Raw genomic sequence first — 17,970 nt, 5'->3', positions numbered from 1 at the left:
CGTGAGAGGGACTGATTCAAACATATGTCTAAGTCTCCAAAGCCATGTCTCTTCCATTGCTTGTGGTGTTCCTCATGAGTAGGGCATATTTTCAAAAGAGGTTGAAAATCCATCAAGTTCAAAGCTTTAAAAACACTCAGAAATCAAAATATCAATTAATCAGTTAATGACCGGACTCAGTGACGCACTCTTTTAATCCCAGAATGTAGAGGGTGGGTGCAGAGGCTGGTGGATCTCTGAGTTCAAGGCCAACCTGATCTACATAACAAGTTCCAGGCTAGCCAGAGCTACATAGTAAAACCCTGTCAAAAATGAACAAAAACCACACAGAAATCCCCATTAGAAATTTCTCAAAAGTTTTTAAAATTAAAATTTTCCTTCTCTCACTAAAAAAAAAAAAAAAAGTGAAATGAAAGTTCGTGAAAGGAACAACGAGATGCCTCCTGGGTTAAAGGGGCTTGCTGCCAAGCCTGATGACCTGAGTTCAGTCCCCAAGACCCACATGGTAGAAAGAAAGGAATGACCCCCACAAATTTTCTTCTTCCCCCACATGTGCCTTAAGGCATGTGTGCACCCACATGCATGCACACACAATAAATAAAAAAGTGCAACTTTAAAAGTTTTAAATATGTTTGGAGATATATTTTATACTGTTACCTAGTCAGCTATGTATTTTAACTCTAATAATTTCCATTTTTATCTTGTGTCGTGTGGGTTTCGCTACCTTACAAGGCACGTTAGATTTTCTGGAATGATATAATGCCCGTGTGTGAAACATGGTGAGAAAATTTGCACTGATCAAATTCAGTTTTTCTTAGGACTGGATGGAAGGGGGTGTAGGGGAAATAGCAAGGGGTCCAGGCATACCTCGTTTTCTAGCACTTGGCTTCTGGGCGCTGCAGCCATGTTTTTTACCTCCAGATCATCTACAGGCCATTGTCCAATAGCAGGAGCTTAGTGCGTGGCTCTGGGTTACACACTGGTCATTCTCTCAGTATTCCGAGTTCTCAGTGTTATTATATCTGAGCTCAGAGATCTGCCATGCCTACTGTTGTCATGGTTTTGGGGTACCACAAACTGCACTCAATGAAGCAGTGACCTTAAATGTGTGTGTTCTTACTGTTAAACCAACCAACTACCCCACCTCTTCTCTTTTCTTGGGACTTCCTATTCCCTGAGGTACAAGAATTGAAACTAGGCCAATTACCAGCAAAGGGGAGCTGGAGGAATTGGGAGAAGATGCTGTGGGAGGGGACAATTTAGAAAAAAAAGGAAAATGGCACCTATGTATAAAAATCCCATAATGAAACCCTTTACTTTGTGCCTTAACTTAAAATTGTAATAACGAATAAATAAAAAAGAAATTGGAAACTGGAGAGATGACTCCATTGTCAAGAGCATGGGCTGCTCCTGCTGAGGATCCAGGTTCTGTTCCCAGTACCCACATGGTGGCTCACAACTGCCTGTAACTCCAGGTCCAGGGAATCCAGTGCCCTCTTCTGGCCTCCTTGGGCACCAGACATGCACATGGTGTACATGCATACATGCAGGCAAACACTCATACACATAAAATAAAAAGAAATTTAGCCAACTAGCGATTTGCAGCAACCTTTAGATGTTCAAGTGAGAGGAAGCATCACGAATTTCTCACTCGGAATCTAAAACCCAAAACAATGAAGGTTGGAAGAAGCCAGGCCTCCTGCACCAGGAATGAGCAGAGCTGTGACAGCACAAGGAAAGCTCCTGAAGACAATCATTTTCTGTTGCTGTTGTTGGGTAGGTCTTTGTTTGGTTTGGTTTTGGGGTTTTGTTTTGTTTTTGAGGCGGGGTCTCTGTATTATGTATCTCTGGCCATCCTGGAACTCACTATGTAGACCAAGCTGGCCTCAAACTCACAGAGATCTGTCCACCTCTGCCTCCTGAGTGCTGGGATTAAAGGTGTGCGCCACCACACCGGCCTTTTGAAGGGAATGAGAAGCATCACTCCAGTGAGCATAGGAATGACAAGGGAAGAAGACCGGTCCAGCCACCTCAGTCCAAAGCCCGACTTGACTCTCCAAGCCTGTGGAGGCAGAGGAAGGTAGAGAAGATGCAGAAGAAGAGTTTGATTGTTGTAAGGGCAAGGTGAGGCAGCAGGTGCTGTTACAGAGGCTGCAGAGAGCTATCTAGACTATGGAGCTAAGGACAGCTCTTGCAAAGCACCTAGGTTCAGTTCCCAGCATCCACATAACTGCTCACAACTGTCTAGCTCCAGTTCCAGGGCATATAACGCCCGCCCTCTTCTGGCCTCTGTGGGCACTGCACTCATGTGGTGCACATACATACATGCAGGCAAAACACTCTCCTTGCACATAGTACAAAATGATTTTTTAAATGTTTTAAGAATTGAAAAGAGTGAACGACAGTAAAAGTCCTCCACTGTGCTAGGTGGAGTATCAGAGCCTGGTGAGTAGCACATTTAGGGTTGGAAAGAGGCCTTGGCAGTTAAGAACACTTGCTGCTCCTGGAGAGGGCCCGAGTGTGTTTCTCTCTCTCTCTCTCTCTCTCTCTCTCTCTCTCTCTCTCTCTCTCTCTCTCTCTCTCACACACACACACACACACACACACACACACACACACACACACACACACACTTTAGGTGGCTCACAACTGCTGTAACTCTGGCTCCAGAGGGTCCAACACCACCTTCTGGCTTCTGCAGGCACTCATATGCATGGGTGCATACAAACACACAAATACACACATAAATAAAAATAAAAACAAACTTAACGAAAGAAAGAAGTAACATATCTGTATACAACATGGTCACTAAACGTCTCAAACCCACTGTTAAGATCTACAGCTCAAAAGAGAAAACAGATCCCACTCTGGTGGACAGTATTCATGGTCACTCAAGAGCTCTCATGAAGATGTATGAGGTGACTGTTGTCTCCATGTCTTCTGGGACAATATCCCCTCTATGACCCAATGGAGCAGGGGTAATTGATTTTCAAGTCCCACTACTTATAAAGCATATCTCATAAGGATATGATTCTTCTAGAGATCTGGGCAAAGTAAATTGAAAACCTTCTAGAAAGGGCTCAACATCTGGACACCATTACAAGTATTCGCAATTTAAAAGAGGGGTTAACAGGAATGCAGAGTAAGTTGACTTCAACTCTCATGGATGAATTTGAGGGATCCAGACTTCTGTACAGGAAGGAAGTATAGATGTAATTTTTAGAAATCCAGAGAACTGGAATTAGAAGTGTCTGGAGAGTTGGAGAGAGTGGCTGATTTGCTAGAATCTCATGATGAAAACCCAATTACTTCTTACAGACCAAAGGGTGTGAGTTCTTGAGACGGAAACTACTTCTGGTGAAGATGCTTTGAAGCCTTGGAAATAATAAGGGCTTTAAAATGTTACACAAGGGACTGGAGAGATGGCTCAATGGATAAGAACCTCTGAAGATTACTGTACACATGACACACTCACACACACACAAAAAAAAAAAAAAAAAAAACAATCAAAATCAATCTGTTTAAATAAAACGAAATCACACAAACTTACTTGAATGAGAAGGACTTGAGAAGACTGACTCCAATTTTGGAAGATGTTCTACTGTGAGTGAGATGCTGCAAGCAGCTTCTCAAGCTGCAGAGAAATCTGTTGTGAAAGAAAGAGGCAAGATTTGCACTGAATTTAAGAAACTGCCACAGCCACCACCCTGAGCAGTCAGCAGCCACCAACACCAGGACCCTCCACCAGTGACGACGTCACAACTCAGCAAAGACTCAGATGATCGTTAGCAATTTTTAGCAATGACATTTTGAGTTAAGGTATTTACGTTTTTAGGCACAACGCCACGTGTTGCATATGTAATAGATGACAATATAGTATAAAATAATTTCATGTGCCCTAGTAAACCAGAAACGTAATGTAAACCAGAAACGTAATGTAACATTTAATGGCATTATCCACCTTGCTGCAGTGATCAGGAATTGAAACTGAGATGTCTCCTGGAGTATGTTGATGTACAGTCTGATATTTAGGGGATTAAGTCTTCTAAAACAGTCAAGCAACAGTTACACTTATCTGTTAATACTCAAAAAATCATTGTGCTATATCAGCAGTTCTCATACTGTGGTTTGAGACCCCTTTAGGGATCTCACATCAGATATCCTGCATATCAGATATTTACATTATGATTTATAACAGTAACAAAATTACAGTTATGGAGTAGCAATGAAATAATTTTATAATCGGGGTCACCACAAGATGAGGAACTGTATTAAAGAGTCACAGCATTAGGAACGTTGAGAACCACTGGGTTATATGCTTTAAATGGTTGGATTGGATGATGTATCATTTGTGTGCAACAAACTGCTTGAAAACATAGTCAAGCATCTATTTAGGGAAATTTCATAGAACTAGTTTCAGCCTACAGCCATAGTTATCTCTCTCTTGCAAAACTCTTCAGCCTTATGTAAGTACTTCCTAGAATATTGCCAGGCATCCCAAAGGAGATTTCTAGGAATATCTGAAATAACTCCATATGTGCTCATCACAGCTAAGGGGTGTGTGTGTGAGTGTGTGTGTGTTCTTAAAGGCTTTTTTTAATTATATGCATGTTGGAGGACCACATGAGTGCTTGCTAAGTCCAGAAGAGGGTGTCAGATCCCCTGGAACCGAAGTTACAGGTGGTTGTGAGCCATCTAACATGGCTGCTGGAATCTGAACTCGGGTTCTCTGTGTAGCACAAATCTTAAAGAGTCTTATTAACAAAATCAAACCTGAGCCAGATATTGGGGTGAATGCTGGAAGATCAGAGAAGCAGAACAAGCCACAGCCACCTCACCTTGCCAATTCCTCAGCTGATTCTGTTTCCTCAGACTGGATGCCTCTCAGCTGAACTGTGCTGCTCAAAAGCCTGAAAGCTTTACCAGCTCTAGTTCCTGGTCCTCACACCTTATATACCTTTCTGCTTTCTGCCATCACTTCCTGGGATTAACGGCTCACTTCCTAGGATTAAAGTTGTGAGCCACCATGCCTGGCTGTTTCCAGTGTGGCTTTAAACTCACAGAGATCCGGATGGATCTCTGCCTCCCAAGTGATAGGAGTAAAGGCGTGTGTGCCACCATTTTCTGGCCTCTGTATCTAGTGGCTGTTCTGTTCTCTGGCCCCAGATAAGTTTCTTAGGGTGTACAATATTTTGGGGAACACAATATCACCACATCTCTGCAAGAGAAGCAAGTGTTCTTAACCTCTGAGCCATCTCTCCATCCCTGTAAGATTATCTTTTTACTGTCTTGGTGCTGGTATTACTCCACTGTTCAGCTTTCCTCACCTTCCAGGCTTTGGAGTATAGTTGTTCAGGGAAAAGAATACCATTAACCACAGAAGTATTTTGGAGTTGGGGCATGGATGTGGGATGATGCAGGAGAGCCTGAATGTGAGCATAACAGATTTGACTTTATTCCTTCACCACGTCAACTCTGCTCTCTGCAGCATCAACTGGGAAGTCTCAGCACCTGCCCTCATGTGAAGAGCAGCCCCCTGAGAACCAAGGTTGACACAGCACTGTGCCTTTTGCTTGCTTGCTGACTTCCTTGCTTTTTAAGACAATGTAGTCTGGGCTGGATTTGAACTCATGACCCTCCTGTCTCAGCCTCCAATAGGATTATGGGTGTGCACTACAATAGTAACATAGTTATCTTTACCACTGATGTCTATTTCTTCATATCTTACTATTTGTGTTAAGAAAATGTTTATGGGGGGGTATGTGAGGGTGTACACATGGGGGTGAACCCATGAACACATGGGTGGAAGCCAGCAAAGAGAGCTGAGTACCCTCCTCTATCACACTCTTCTTCCCTTGAGGCAGGCTTTCACTGGCCTAGTGCTCATTGGTTTTTTGCTTGCTGACAAGCTCCAACTCTCCTCCTGACTCTGAAAGATGTAAACAGACACCCCTGAAGTTTTCCACTGATGCTGAGGATATGAATACAAGTCCTCACTCTTGCCCAGCAACCCCCTACCCACAAGTGGTCTCCCAGCCCCAAGAATGGCTGCTTCTAACACACTGTTATAGCTTTTTTTCCGCTAGACAAAGTGGAAGTGCATGCTATGACAGTTGTTCTCTGTCTCCCTGTAGGAGCGCCCTCCTAAGCCTGAAGCTCCCTGGCTGCCACTTAACATGTGGTTCTCCTGCTGTGACTTAGAAGAAGCATTTCCAGTTTTTGAAGGACTTACGAAAAATATACTGTTACATCCCATTCATATACACTTAGGTAAGATGCTGTTGATGAGGGGGAGGCATATATAGGCTCCTGAGTCTTTAATTCATGCATTCACCCTTTCTCCAATATCTATACTTTTTGCAAAAAAAGAAAAAAAATCATAGGTTAATTTCTTTTACAGTATCTTGAATTGAATGCTTGGCTCATGAATTTTGAATATTTCATGCCTACTTTACAGTGTGTGTGTGTGTGTGTGTGTGTGTGTGTGTGTGTGTGTGTGTGTGTGCATGTGTTATAAGAGGATTATTCACCTATGCAAGTGGGCAGCTATGGAAGCCAAAAACTGGTGTCGGGTATCTTTCTTCTATCATTTCTCCACCTTTTATTTTTGTGTGACAGGGTCTCTCACTGAGCCTGAAGTTAACCATTTCCACTAGGCTGGTTGGCCAGAGATTCACCTGCCTCCACTGTCCATCACTAAAGTTACAGGCAAGAGCACCAATGTCTGGCTTTTCCATGGGTGCTGGGGATCTGAACTCGGGTCTTCATGCTTCACAGCAGGCTCTTTGCTCGCTGAGCCATCTCCCCAGCCCCTGCTTTATCCTGTTGAAGGCAGCCATAGATCTTTAAACTTTTTTAAGGGATGACGTGTATACTGAAAAGTCAGAAGTACAACTTGACATCATACACTTACACACTTACAAACCACCACCGCACTGAGAAATGGGGCAGTACCGCCGTCTCAGAATCCCTCCCGCCTCCTCACAGCACCTTCCCCCTTTGACCTGGGTAACAACAGCTCTGAACTGCAACGTTTTCTTCTCCATGTGTCTTCAGTTGTGCTCTTTCCATTCCAAAACTACTTTTTGTAATTCAAAAGCAATTCACATTTGGGGGCCTTATGGTACGGATCAAACTCAACTCTATAATGAAAAGTATCCTTGCGTTTTGCATGAGATTCTTTGTGTCCTTCTAGACATTTTGGTGGCTTGATGCATGCGCTGTCTATGGAAGATGTTCTATGCATCTCATTTATTGGAGGCAAGATTCTATATGTGATGCTCAGCTCAAGCTGACTCTGCCATTTATTTCACTGGAAGTTTTATACTCGTTCAGTCGGGTCCTGAGGGAAGCATGTTGAAGTGCCCCATGTGATGGGCAACTTCTGATTGGAGTTTTCCAGGTTTTTTTTTTTTTTAACTACATCTCATTGTGCTATTATACGCAAATGAAGTTATTTTCTCTGAAGAAAATTCTTCATTCTTATATAGTATTTCTCTTTACTCTGAATAATACATTTTTCCTTAAAATCTATTTTAAATTGTTTTTATTGGTGTGTACTGTCTATGTGTGGGTATGCCACATGTGTGGGCGTACTGAGGAGGCCAGAAGAGGGTATCTGATACCTTAGCCCTGAGGTTACAGACAGGTACGCACAGAACAAGGGTCCTCTGTTAGAGCAGACGGTGCTCTTAACTGCTGAGCCATATCTCCAGCCCTTAAAAATCTCTTTTGTAATGTAAGTTTCTCTTGGCAGCCTCCATCTCTGTATTTCTACACTCTGTTTCTAAGTCTTGGGCGTCATTGTTACTGTTCAGGTGTATCTTGGTGGGGTGTTGTTGTTATGAGGCCTATAAGACTCTCTCTTTATTAGCAGGCATGTTTTAGTCCATTATATTTATTTGAGATATTAATCTATTTCTGTTTTCCAAACTGGTGAGCATTTTTAGCTCCTAGAGGATATTTGGTAATGTCGGGAGATATTTTCTTTGCCACACTGGGGTGGTGCCGCAGGTGTCTGGTGAGAAGAGACCCAGAATGCTGCTGAGCACCCTATAGAACTCACCATGGAGAGGAACCACCTGGTCCAGAACGTCAGCATTACAGGGTCTGAGGAGGTGACCAACTTGGAGTTGCTGTTACTGTCTCATATTGTGGAGGGTTTCTTTTTCCCTTCTTGACTTCAAATGGGTTGTCCACAGATCATCTCAGTTTCTTCCCTGCTAACATGAAGTTATGCTTCTCTTCTTCTCAGTAATCTCTCGTACTTCTAACATTACTACTTATTTAGCTAAGCACACCCAGCAAGTGTGCTAGTGTGGAGTCTATGTGGACCAGAATTTCTGGGATCCTAATAGTTGACTTCCAAAAAAACTATCAAAAAATGCTATTCTATGATAGCTTCATGCTGTGGGATGGTCTGTATGTCAAATGTGTTGCTCTGATTGGTCAATATATAAAACACTGATTGGCCAGTAGCCAGGCAGGAAGTATAGGCGGGACTAACAGAGAGGAGAATTGAGAGAACAGGAAGGTGGAAGGAGACACTGCCAGCCACCACCATGACAAGCAGCATGTGAAGACGCCGGTAAGCCACCAGCCACATGGCAAGTTATGGATTTATAGAAATGGATTAATTTAAGATGTAAGAATTAGATAGCTAGAAGCCTGAGCCATTAGGCCAAACAGTTTAAATAATATAAGCGTCTGTGTGTTTATTTTATGAGTGGGCTGTCAGACTGCCGGGGCTTGGTGGGACCCGGAGAGAAAACTGTCCAGCTACAGCTTCAAATAAAAATTGAATTTGTATATAGTGCACCAGTTAATGAGCTAGATCGAGACTATAGCAGAGCCCCACATGAAATCTACTCATCAGAAAAGCCTGCTTACGGACATTTAGGGATGGACAGAAGACAGAGGACTAGCTGTGGCTAAGTGCAGACAGAGAGAGAAGGAAGGAGTTGGGCTGACAGGCATGGGAATTCTGGGAGCAACCCATTGCTTCTTGATAAACCGATAAGACGGTAAAGGATTACCCTGTCCACTGAACTAAAACTTTAGAAAATGGTTAAAGTTCCTATTTACACGATTTATGCTCTAAAAGTGAGATTTAGAGCTTCGCTGGTGATATTTAGCAAATAATCACATTGTCACTCTGAACTCAATCTTCATAATTGTCTTAACATATAGCCTTATATGGTTTTCAAGTACCACCGATTCTATTAGTTGAGAGTAACTACTTAGAATGTGCAGGGGGTGGAGAGATGGCTCAGTGCTCCAGTGCTTCCTGGTCTTCCAGGAGGCCTGGGTTCAGTTCCCAGAACCCACATCAGGCAGCTCAGAGCCACCCATAACCCCAGCTCCAGGGACCAGAAGCCCTCTACTGACCTCTTTGGGCACCTACACACATAGGCATACACTCACACACAGACACACACATAGGCATACACTCACACATAGACTCACACATAGGCATACACTCACACATAGACACACCCATAGGCATACACTCACACATAGACACACACATAGGCATACACTCACACATAGACTCATACATACACATAAATAAAAAAATTTAAAAACAGAATCGTGGTGGAGGATCTGGGAAGAGTTCTAGTGAGGAGTCAGAGATGATCCACATATATTTCACGCACATATGTTACCAAATAATAAACTGTTATATTAAAATATAAAATTAAAACAAATAAACCTTTAAAATAAAACTTACAACATGTAGCTATGCCAAAGCACTAGAAATGAGACAGTAAATGAGAACCTCGGGGTAGTCTTCTACGTACTTTGGGTTCAAACTGGATTGGATTGGCTCTGCGATGAGTTCTCCCCACTGCTGCTCAGCTGCTGCTCACAGTAATGCAACCACCATCACCTGATGAGCATCGCTGTGACATGAGCCCTGTGCGAGCACACCCTGTAATCACCTCCATTCCCTATAGGAGTCAGAAGTTCTGCGTAGGTGGACACTGCCCCAGGACCACTACCATAGGTGTCACTCAATTTCCAAGTGTTGCTGGCTCTTTGCTACTCATAGGCCCTCAGAAGATATGCCCAGCAATCCAACTCCAGGGGGTTTGATGCCCTCTTCTGGTCTCTGTGGACTCCTCTACATATGTACACAGATACCCACACGCAAATAAAATATAAAAATAATCTTTTTTAAAAAGCTAACTAGCATCCTAACCCTCACGCAAGAGGCAGGCTCATTTCTTGGAAATATTGCATAGCTGGAGTGGTGTGGGAAGAATGATGTACTCGGTGTACTGGGGCATGTGCTTGTATATATGTCGATGTCTTCATCTATTAGTTATCTCAATCAAATTACATATACCAGAGTCAATATTTCTCTTGTGGAAGGCTAACAGCTGTATGCCATTTTTTTAATTTTCTTTTTAGATGTATTGATTTTTATGTTTATTGATGTTCTACTTGCCTGTATGTCTGTGCACCACATGCATGTGTGGTGCCCACAGAGGTCAGAAGAGGGCACTGGATCCCCTGGAACTGGAGTTATGAGTAGTTGTGAGCCACCATGCAGGAGCTAGGATTTGAACTTGAGTCCTCTGAAAGAGCAGCCAATGCTCCTAACCTCTGAGCCACCTCTCCAGCCCCTATATGCTATTTCTTAACACTATTGTATTTTCTGCTTTTCCTACTACCTCCAACAGGTGCTGCTTGAAATATTCCACGTTATTATCTAATGTATGTGTTTATTTTGCTGTGCCTTTATTATGTAATTTTTATTTTAATTAGTAGAACTTGACCTACTGCCTCGTTTAATTATGATTACTTTAAACTTTGTTTTACCCAGTGTTACTCTAATCATTTCTAATTTCACCTATCTTTAATATAATATCTCTGTACATTCCTTTCTTTTTAACTTCTCAATTTTGGGGGGTTTTTTTGTAAGTGTCTTGCTGTTGGATTTTGCTTTGTGATCTCGTTTTAAATTCTTTGCTTTCTACCTAGCTCAAGTAGGGGGAGGTTAATGGTTTCACAGTTGTGTTTAAAGAAAACTGTGGCAGTAAATGTAGGTATCTTCTTTGAACTAGCGACATGTATTTATTTAATTTCAGAGTCAAAACTGCTTTATTAAAACATCTTTTCAAATTGTCTCTCCAGGCTCTTTTGAGACCTATATTAACCCTCGGCAATGGGAAGGATATGTTAAATCAAAACATGATGAGACAAAGGACCACGGTTGGGGTTCAGACTTCCGCTCTTTCCATAAGCTGATTCTTATTAAGTGCTGCAAGGAAGAAAAGGTGGGTTTTCTTTTTTACAGGACACTATCACAACATTTCCACCAAAGATCATCAGCAGATTGTGAGTTATACATTTACTTGTGGCTAACAACAGCCAAGTTTAGGAAGCAGCTTTAAAAATAAAAATGATTGTTTCAGTAGAATGTGTTTTCCATGCAAGATAAGAGAAAAGCCAGCCGGGAACTGGTCATCTTCTGAAAGCTGTACACTATTAGGGAAATTCCGCCTTCTCTCCCATAGGACTGGAGTCTGTTGGAAGGTTTTGGCAGGGAATTACTCTTAGCAATAATGGGGAGGAGGCGTTTGATGGGCACAAAACCATAGTCTCCAGACCTGTTTGAAAACTACCAAAGTAATCTGTGTAAGAGATCGTGGAAACTGAGTTAAGACAGAAGTAGCAGATTGTCAAAGGAGCAGGGGATGTGATGAGGGGCTACTGTGCCTCCCAAGTTCTGCCTAGGTGCCAGTGGGGCTATTTGTACCAAAAACTAAGCCAAAAGGAAAGGGTAAATGTGTGAGGCAGAGCAAGATGGCTGTGAGTTGTCAGTGCCTGCCAGCTGTCAAAATGGACGGCTATCTAGAAACTCCAGAGAGAAGTGTGTGTTAGAATACAGATGAGGGAATCATCGGTGTTCAGTTGGAAAGTAAAGCCACAGAGGTTATTGTGACTGGGGGAATAATACTTAGTACAATAGGAGGTCACTGGGCAGAGGATGATACACTGATGAGCCCCACCTTCGAGGAAGGGAAATGAATAGTCAACAGAAGTTTCGGAGAGAAGCATCATGGAAAAATAGTAAGGCTTGCAGTTTCGTCATGGCAAGCTAACAATGGATGCTGATGGTCATTTTCATACGTGCAGATGTGATCCCAATTTTGCTGGTAATAAGGGACCAATAACACCTGCTAAGAACCTCACAGTGAGTTTCAGGAGGCACTGAATAGAAATGGAAGCTGTTCTTTGTAGGAGAAATGGAGATGGGAGAAGGGCACAGTGGGGAGGGCTATCTGGGATTAGCTGAAAATGGCTAGAGCATTTCTACTGGTGTGGTGTTGCCCTCTTTCTGTAAGAAATAGAGTTGGGTTGGCATGGGATACAGTCAACTGCAGTGAAAGTGTAACAGCCACACATTATTGAAAGCATGGCTAAGAGTTTTCTAGGAAAAGGAAGTATAACAAAAGGGTCTACAGACATAAAAGGAGGTTTCATTGTGAACAGATGACGTTGGACTATGGTCGTTATCTCAGGTTGACCATCTCCACAGCTATCTGAGATGAGATGAGATGAGATGAGATGAGATGAGATGAGATGAGATGAGATGAGATGAGATGAGATGAGATGAGATGAGATGAGATGCCCTGAAATTACAGGACAAGGAACTCTGATTTTAGGATATTGAATGTGCACATTGACCCTGAGCTTGTCATGTGTCACCTTGAATGGTGGGAGAGTGGCCAGGACCCAGCAACACTTTGGGATGGAAGGCTCTGAAACATATGGAAAGTCTTCAAGGAAAATGGGACGGTGGCTGCCAGTGGAATGTTGGCAAAGAGAGCAGTGACTAGGAAGGAAGAGTCCCAAAGAAAGAGGAGCTCTGGTGATTGAGCCCTGTGACTAGAAAGTCCTCGCCTATGAGAAACGTTGAAGGTATACAGTCTGTTTTATGCAACTGCACATTTGCTTCTCAAGGGGGAAAAAGGTTTTGTTTTTTAAAAAAATTAGATTTCTTTTCTATGTATTAGTGTTTTACCTGCACATACTTGTGTGCACCGTGTGCATGCCTGGTGCCTGCCAAGGTCAGAAGAGGTCACTGGATCCTTCGGAACTATGTAGGTACTAAAAACTGAACCCAGGTCCTCTGCAAGAGCAGCAAGTGCTTTTAATCCCTGGGTCATTTCTCTAGCTTTCAAAAGAAGAGTTTTTAATAGGGATAGACGTATGAGAGAAATCAACTAATCTTTATTATAGGCTTTATTTTGACTCTACATTAAACATATTGCTATTTAAGCATGTATACATACACACTTACAATTCAGTCAGATAAAGGTGAATGCTGGCTATATGTTTGAAATTAACAGGTTATCATTAGTAACTGTGTAACTATGGTGTTAAAAGACTGTCATACAGAAACATGCCAAAATCCTTCATGGTAAAACAATGTGATACATGAGACTTCCCGTGAAATAACTCTGGGAACTGAAGGGATGAGCAGAGGTATCAATGAAGCAAGATCTGGCCTCATCTTAATAAATGCTGGAGCGGAGTGGAGAATCAGGATTATGACTCTTTCACTTAAAAGTCTAAAATAAAAGGCTTTAGCTATAATTCCTAGTCTTATGCTTATACATAACTGGGCTCTCTACACACGATGAAAGGAAGCTGGAGAGAGGCCTCAGCAGTTCAGAGAATATACTGCTTTTGCAGATGATCCGAATTCAGTTCCCAGTACCCACATTAAGCAGTTTGCTACTGCCTGTAATTCCATCCCCAGGGATAGGATTCTCTCTTCTGGCCCCTATGGGCACTGCACTCGCAAACACATAACTACTCAGAGACACACACATAATTTAAAATAAAAATAAAATCATTTCTAAAAATATGATGAAAGCTACAAATGGCAGGCATTAAAAATTCTTGCCTGTGCATTCAACCAAACATCTTTTAAGATTTGTGCTGCCAAACAAATTTTGCTTCACAAATTAACATGGAAGAGTCTAGAATTCAGATTGTGTTTTAGAAATGGGACTCAGCCAGTCATTCCAGAGTATTCAAAAACCCAAATCAGCCAAGACCATGCACAGGATCGCACTGAAAAGGAGGTTTAAAGACAGCAATATGCCAGGCATCCCCCTTCCTCATCAAATCATTCGGGACCATCATCCCACTGTTTGCTCCAGACAATGACATGATAGATAAACGGGGCTGGGGGCCAGGGGTGGCGACACATGCCTGTAATCTCAGCACTGTTGAGAAAGAGGCAAATGGATCTCTGTGATCTCTATGAGGTCAATCTCATCTACAAGCAAATGGATCTCTGTGGTCTCTATGAGGTCAGTCTGATCTACATAGTGAGTTCCAGGCTAGCTAGGATCAGACAATATGATCCTGTCTTGAATAAATAATTAGCTAAATGGAAAGAAAAAAAGAAATTGGAGTTCGAAATAAAGAATCCAAATTAAGTTTCAAACTTCAAACTGAAGATCTAGAATCCTACCCAGATAAAGTACCTGTTGAAGCCTTAGAACAGATAAGACCAGAGAGAGACAAGATCTCGTGTCATGAGTGTAAGGTGCCTGACCTGTTGTTCTCAGTCTGTTCTAAAGCAGGGCCATTTGGTGTCCAATGATCCTATCTGCTGGAGTCAAATGTTCCTTCAGGAGAGGAGACATTCCAGCATAGGTGATCTCCATGAAGTACTGCAGTCTTATACACAATTTCAGCCTTCTTCAGAAGCAGCATGTTTAGACTCAAAGACGAAATTTCATTCTAAAAAAAAAATTCTTGGTGAGCCAGCAAGAAGGCTCAGTGGGTAAAAGCACTTGCTGTGCAAACCTGGTGATCTGAGTTCAGTGCCCTGATCCCACAGCGGAAAGAGAGAACCAACCTTCTAAAGTGGTCTTCTGACCTTCGTACATGCACATGCCCTCTAGAGTGCATGTGCATGTGTACACACACACACACACACACACACACACACACACACACACACACACACACTCTCAGAGGTCCTAAGTTTGGTTCCCAGCACCCAGCTCAGGCAGCTAACAGCTGGTCACTTGCATACACGTGGCATATGCAGCTCCAGGGGATTCGGGCCCTCTTCTGGCCTCTAACGGTACCTATACTCACTTGCACATACCCACATGCAGACATACACATAATTAAAAACAAAATAGGTTCTTTTTTAAATACCAAAGTACAGAGTGCCCTCATCTAAGAGAGAAAAAATTAGGATAAGAATGTCAAGCATCCTTATCCAGCATACTACTTTTAACATTTTTTTTCCTTTCCGACTTTCAGGTGGTGTTTGCTCTTACAGACTTTGTGATAGAGAATCTTGGCAAACAGTTTATCGAGACACCCCCAGTAGACCTGGCCACTCTGTATCAGGACATGTCAAGTAGCACACCCCTGGTGTTCATCTTGAGCACAGGCTCTGATCCCATGGGCGCCTTTCAAAGGTTTGCCCGGGAGAGCGGGTATGCAGAACGGTAAGATCACACCATGAGGTTATATATGTTTGTGTGTGTGTGTGCATATGTGTATTATATATAACATTGTTATTGTCCATATCAACCATATACTAAGGTACGTCTGTGTGTCCTCCCCTGTGGAGCAGGGTTTTTCCATTCAAGCAGCCCTTACTAAATAAACTGGCTTAATACTCAGCCATATGTATTGTTAAAGGGGGGTCAGAATGATAAGCACAGGTGTAAATTTTATCTGAGCCAAAGAGAGATTGCCTAAAATTAAAGTAAAATCTAGTGGAAATATATTAGAACCTATGTAGCATTTAATACATGATTATCAATCAATAATCATAAAAAGAATGAACCTTGCTCCTTATGTTCAAATATGTTTAAGAACAGAATTGTTATGTCCTTATAATTTCATCTTTCTCAAGATGACCTCTAGCTCAATGGGATCCAGTTGAAGTTGTTGGTATGGCCTAGTCCCTGGACAGAGAATTACAGAGAGATGATGGATCCCATTTCTTCATTTAGGTTTCATGGTCCATATTTGTTAAGCTTCTGCAAAGAAACAGAATCATAGGCTACTGATGTGGGGTGTGTGTGTGTGTGTGTGTGTGTGTGTGTGTGTGTGTGTGTATGTTTATGTATAGAAATTTATTATAAGGAATTGGATCGTGTAATTATGGAGTCTGAGAGGTCCAAGCTCTGCAGTCAGCACCCTGGAGGCTCTGAAGAGCTGATGATGTATAACTCCAGTCCAAGTCTGAGAGGCAGAGATCCAGGTCAGGTGATGGTATGAGCTCCAGGCCAAAGTCTTGAGACCTAAGAAGAGCCATTGCTTCAGGCTGATCCTGAAGTCTGGAAAGCACCATGCTCCAGTCTGACAGGCAAGCAGGCTGAGTTCTCTCCTTCCCTGATGAGCATGCAGACACACAGAGCCCATGTGCAAATCAGCCATTTGCTGTCACTCCAGACACTGGGTAAAACCTCTTTGCTGCCGGCTGACCGCCAAGCCCACCAACCAGACAGATCAGCATGTATACATTGCAAAGAATACAAATGTTTGATAAATACGTCACTAAATAAAAATAGCAACCACGCAACAGCAATAGTAAGCATCAGAGAGAGGTGACAACCTGATTTCTACAGTTTCCATATTACATATTCAAAAAATCTACACTTCAAAAAATTGCATTGCAACCAAAGAAACGAGAAAAATGGGAGTGTATGGTTCATTCTCAGGGGAAATAATTAGCAACTTACTGTGAAGAATGTAGTACACTGAACTTAACATAATAAAGTTTGTCAAATATATTTTAACTGATTCATAGTAACTACGAGTTACTATAAGTATATATACATTATATGTATTATATATATACACACACATAGTAACTATGAATTACATGTCATCAGACGTGTATACTGTGTGTTAAGATCAGATCTGTGTGATTGACATCTCTGTCAAAATCCTCTCTACTAGCAATTTTGAAATATGCAGTTAACTGCTGTCAACCAGTTAGTACAATCTTCCTGTCCACCTGCACCCTGCACCTGTTGACTATCCTTTATCCCTCACCAAAACCCCTTCCCAGAGTCAGTTTGAACCATGATCCTATTCTATATGTCTTTAAAATCAACTTTTTAGCCAGGCGGTGGTGGCTCACACCTTTAATCCCAGCACTCGAGAAGCAGAGGCAGGTAGAGCTCTGTGAGTTTGAGGCCAGCCTGGTCTACAGAGTGAGTTTCAGGACAGTCACAGCTGTTACACAGAGAAACCCTGACTCGAAAAACAAGAAGCAAAAAACATCAACTTTTTTATCTTCCACATATAAATAAGAATATTCAATATTTGAACAACAAAAACTTGGACTGTTTTAATTTTATTCATAACAGCTAAAAGAAAGCACAGACAAGGGACTGAGGGAAAACACAAAAGATGTCTTACCCAAAAAAGAATATCATAAGCAGGGTTTCCATAAAGAAAGCAGGTAGACATTATAGAGGTGAGAAATGCAATACGGAAATGGAGGTTGCATTGAAGGGAGACAACACACATGTGAGGAGGCAGGAAACAGACACAGTGGGTGTGAACACAGGTCAGCTGAGATTGTGCAGAGCAGAAAGACAAAGGATTAAAGTCCCAGGAGAGAACCAGAGAAAGGCACAGAAAGATGGCTGAAGACATGTTCCTTTGGCACTGGCACCCTGTCTCAAAGCCTGTGGGCTCGGACCGAATGAAATGACCAGCTTTCTGCATGATCAGCTTATGGGTGGAAGACTGTGGGTTGGCCTGGCCTCCATGATTGCATGAGCCAATACCTGCTATATCTTACATAGGAACATATACACACAATTGTGTATGTCATGAGAATGTATCTGCTGTAAGAACGTGTGTGTGTGTGTGTGTGTGTGTGTGTGTGTGTGTGTGTGTGTGTGTGTGTTCTATTGGTTCCGTTTTTCTGAAGAACTCTAACAGTGGGTATGAGGTTTC

At 42.3% G+C, this 17,970-nt stretch overlaps 1 protein-coding gene across 1 annotated transcript in view; it reads left to right on the top strand.

Moving 5' to 3' along the window:
• Positions 1-17,970, top strand: part of Dnah6 (dynein axonemal heavy chain 6) — a 205,061-nt gene that overhangs the window by 159,879 nt on the left and 27,212 nt on the right. The window contains exons 62-64 of the mRNA XM_059258003.1: positions 6,135-6,270; positions 11,140-11,282; positions 15,304-15,494. Coding sequence (XP_059113986.1) covers positions 6,135-6,270; positions 11,140-11,282; positions 15,304-15,494 — 470 coding nt within the window. The remainder of the gene's footprint in view (positions 1-6,134; positions 6,271-11,139; positions 11,283-15,303; positions 15,495-17,970) is intronic.

The sequence above is a fragment of the Peromyscus eremicus genome, chromosome 3 (genome assembly GCF_949786415.1).
Source record: "Peromyscus eremicus chromosome 3, PerEre_H2_v1, whole genome shotgun sequence".
NCBI lineage: Eukaryota > Metazoa > Chordata > Mammalia > Rodentia > Cricetidae > Peromyscus > Peromyscus eremicus.
The sequence above is the reverse complement of the archived record's forward strand: the minus strand, read 5'-3'. Positions and strand labels throughout refer to the sequence as shown.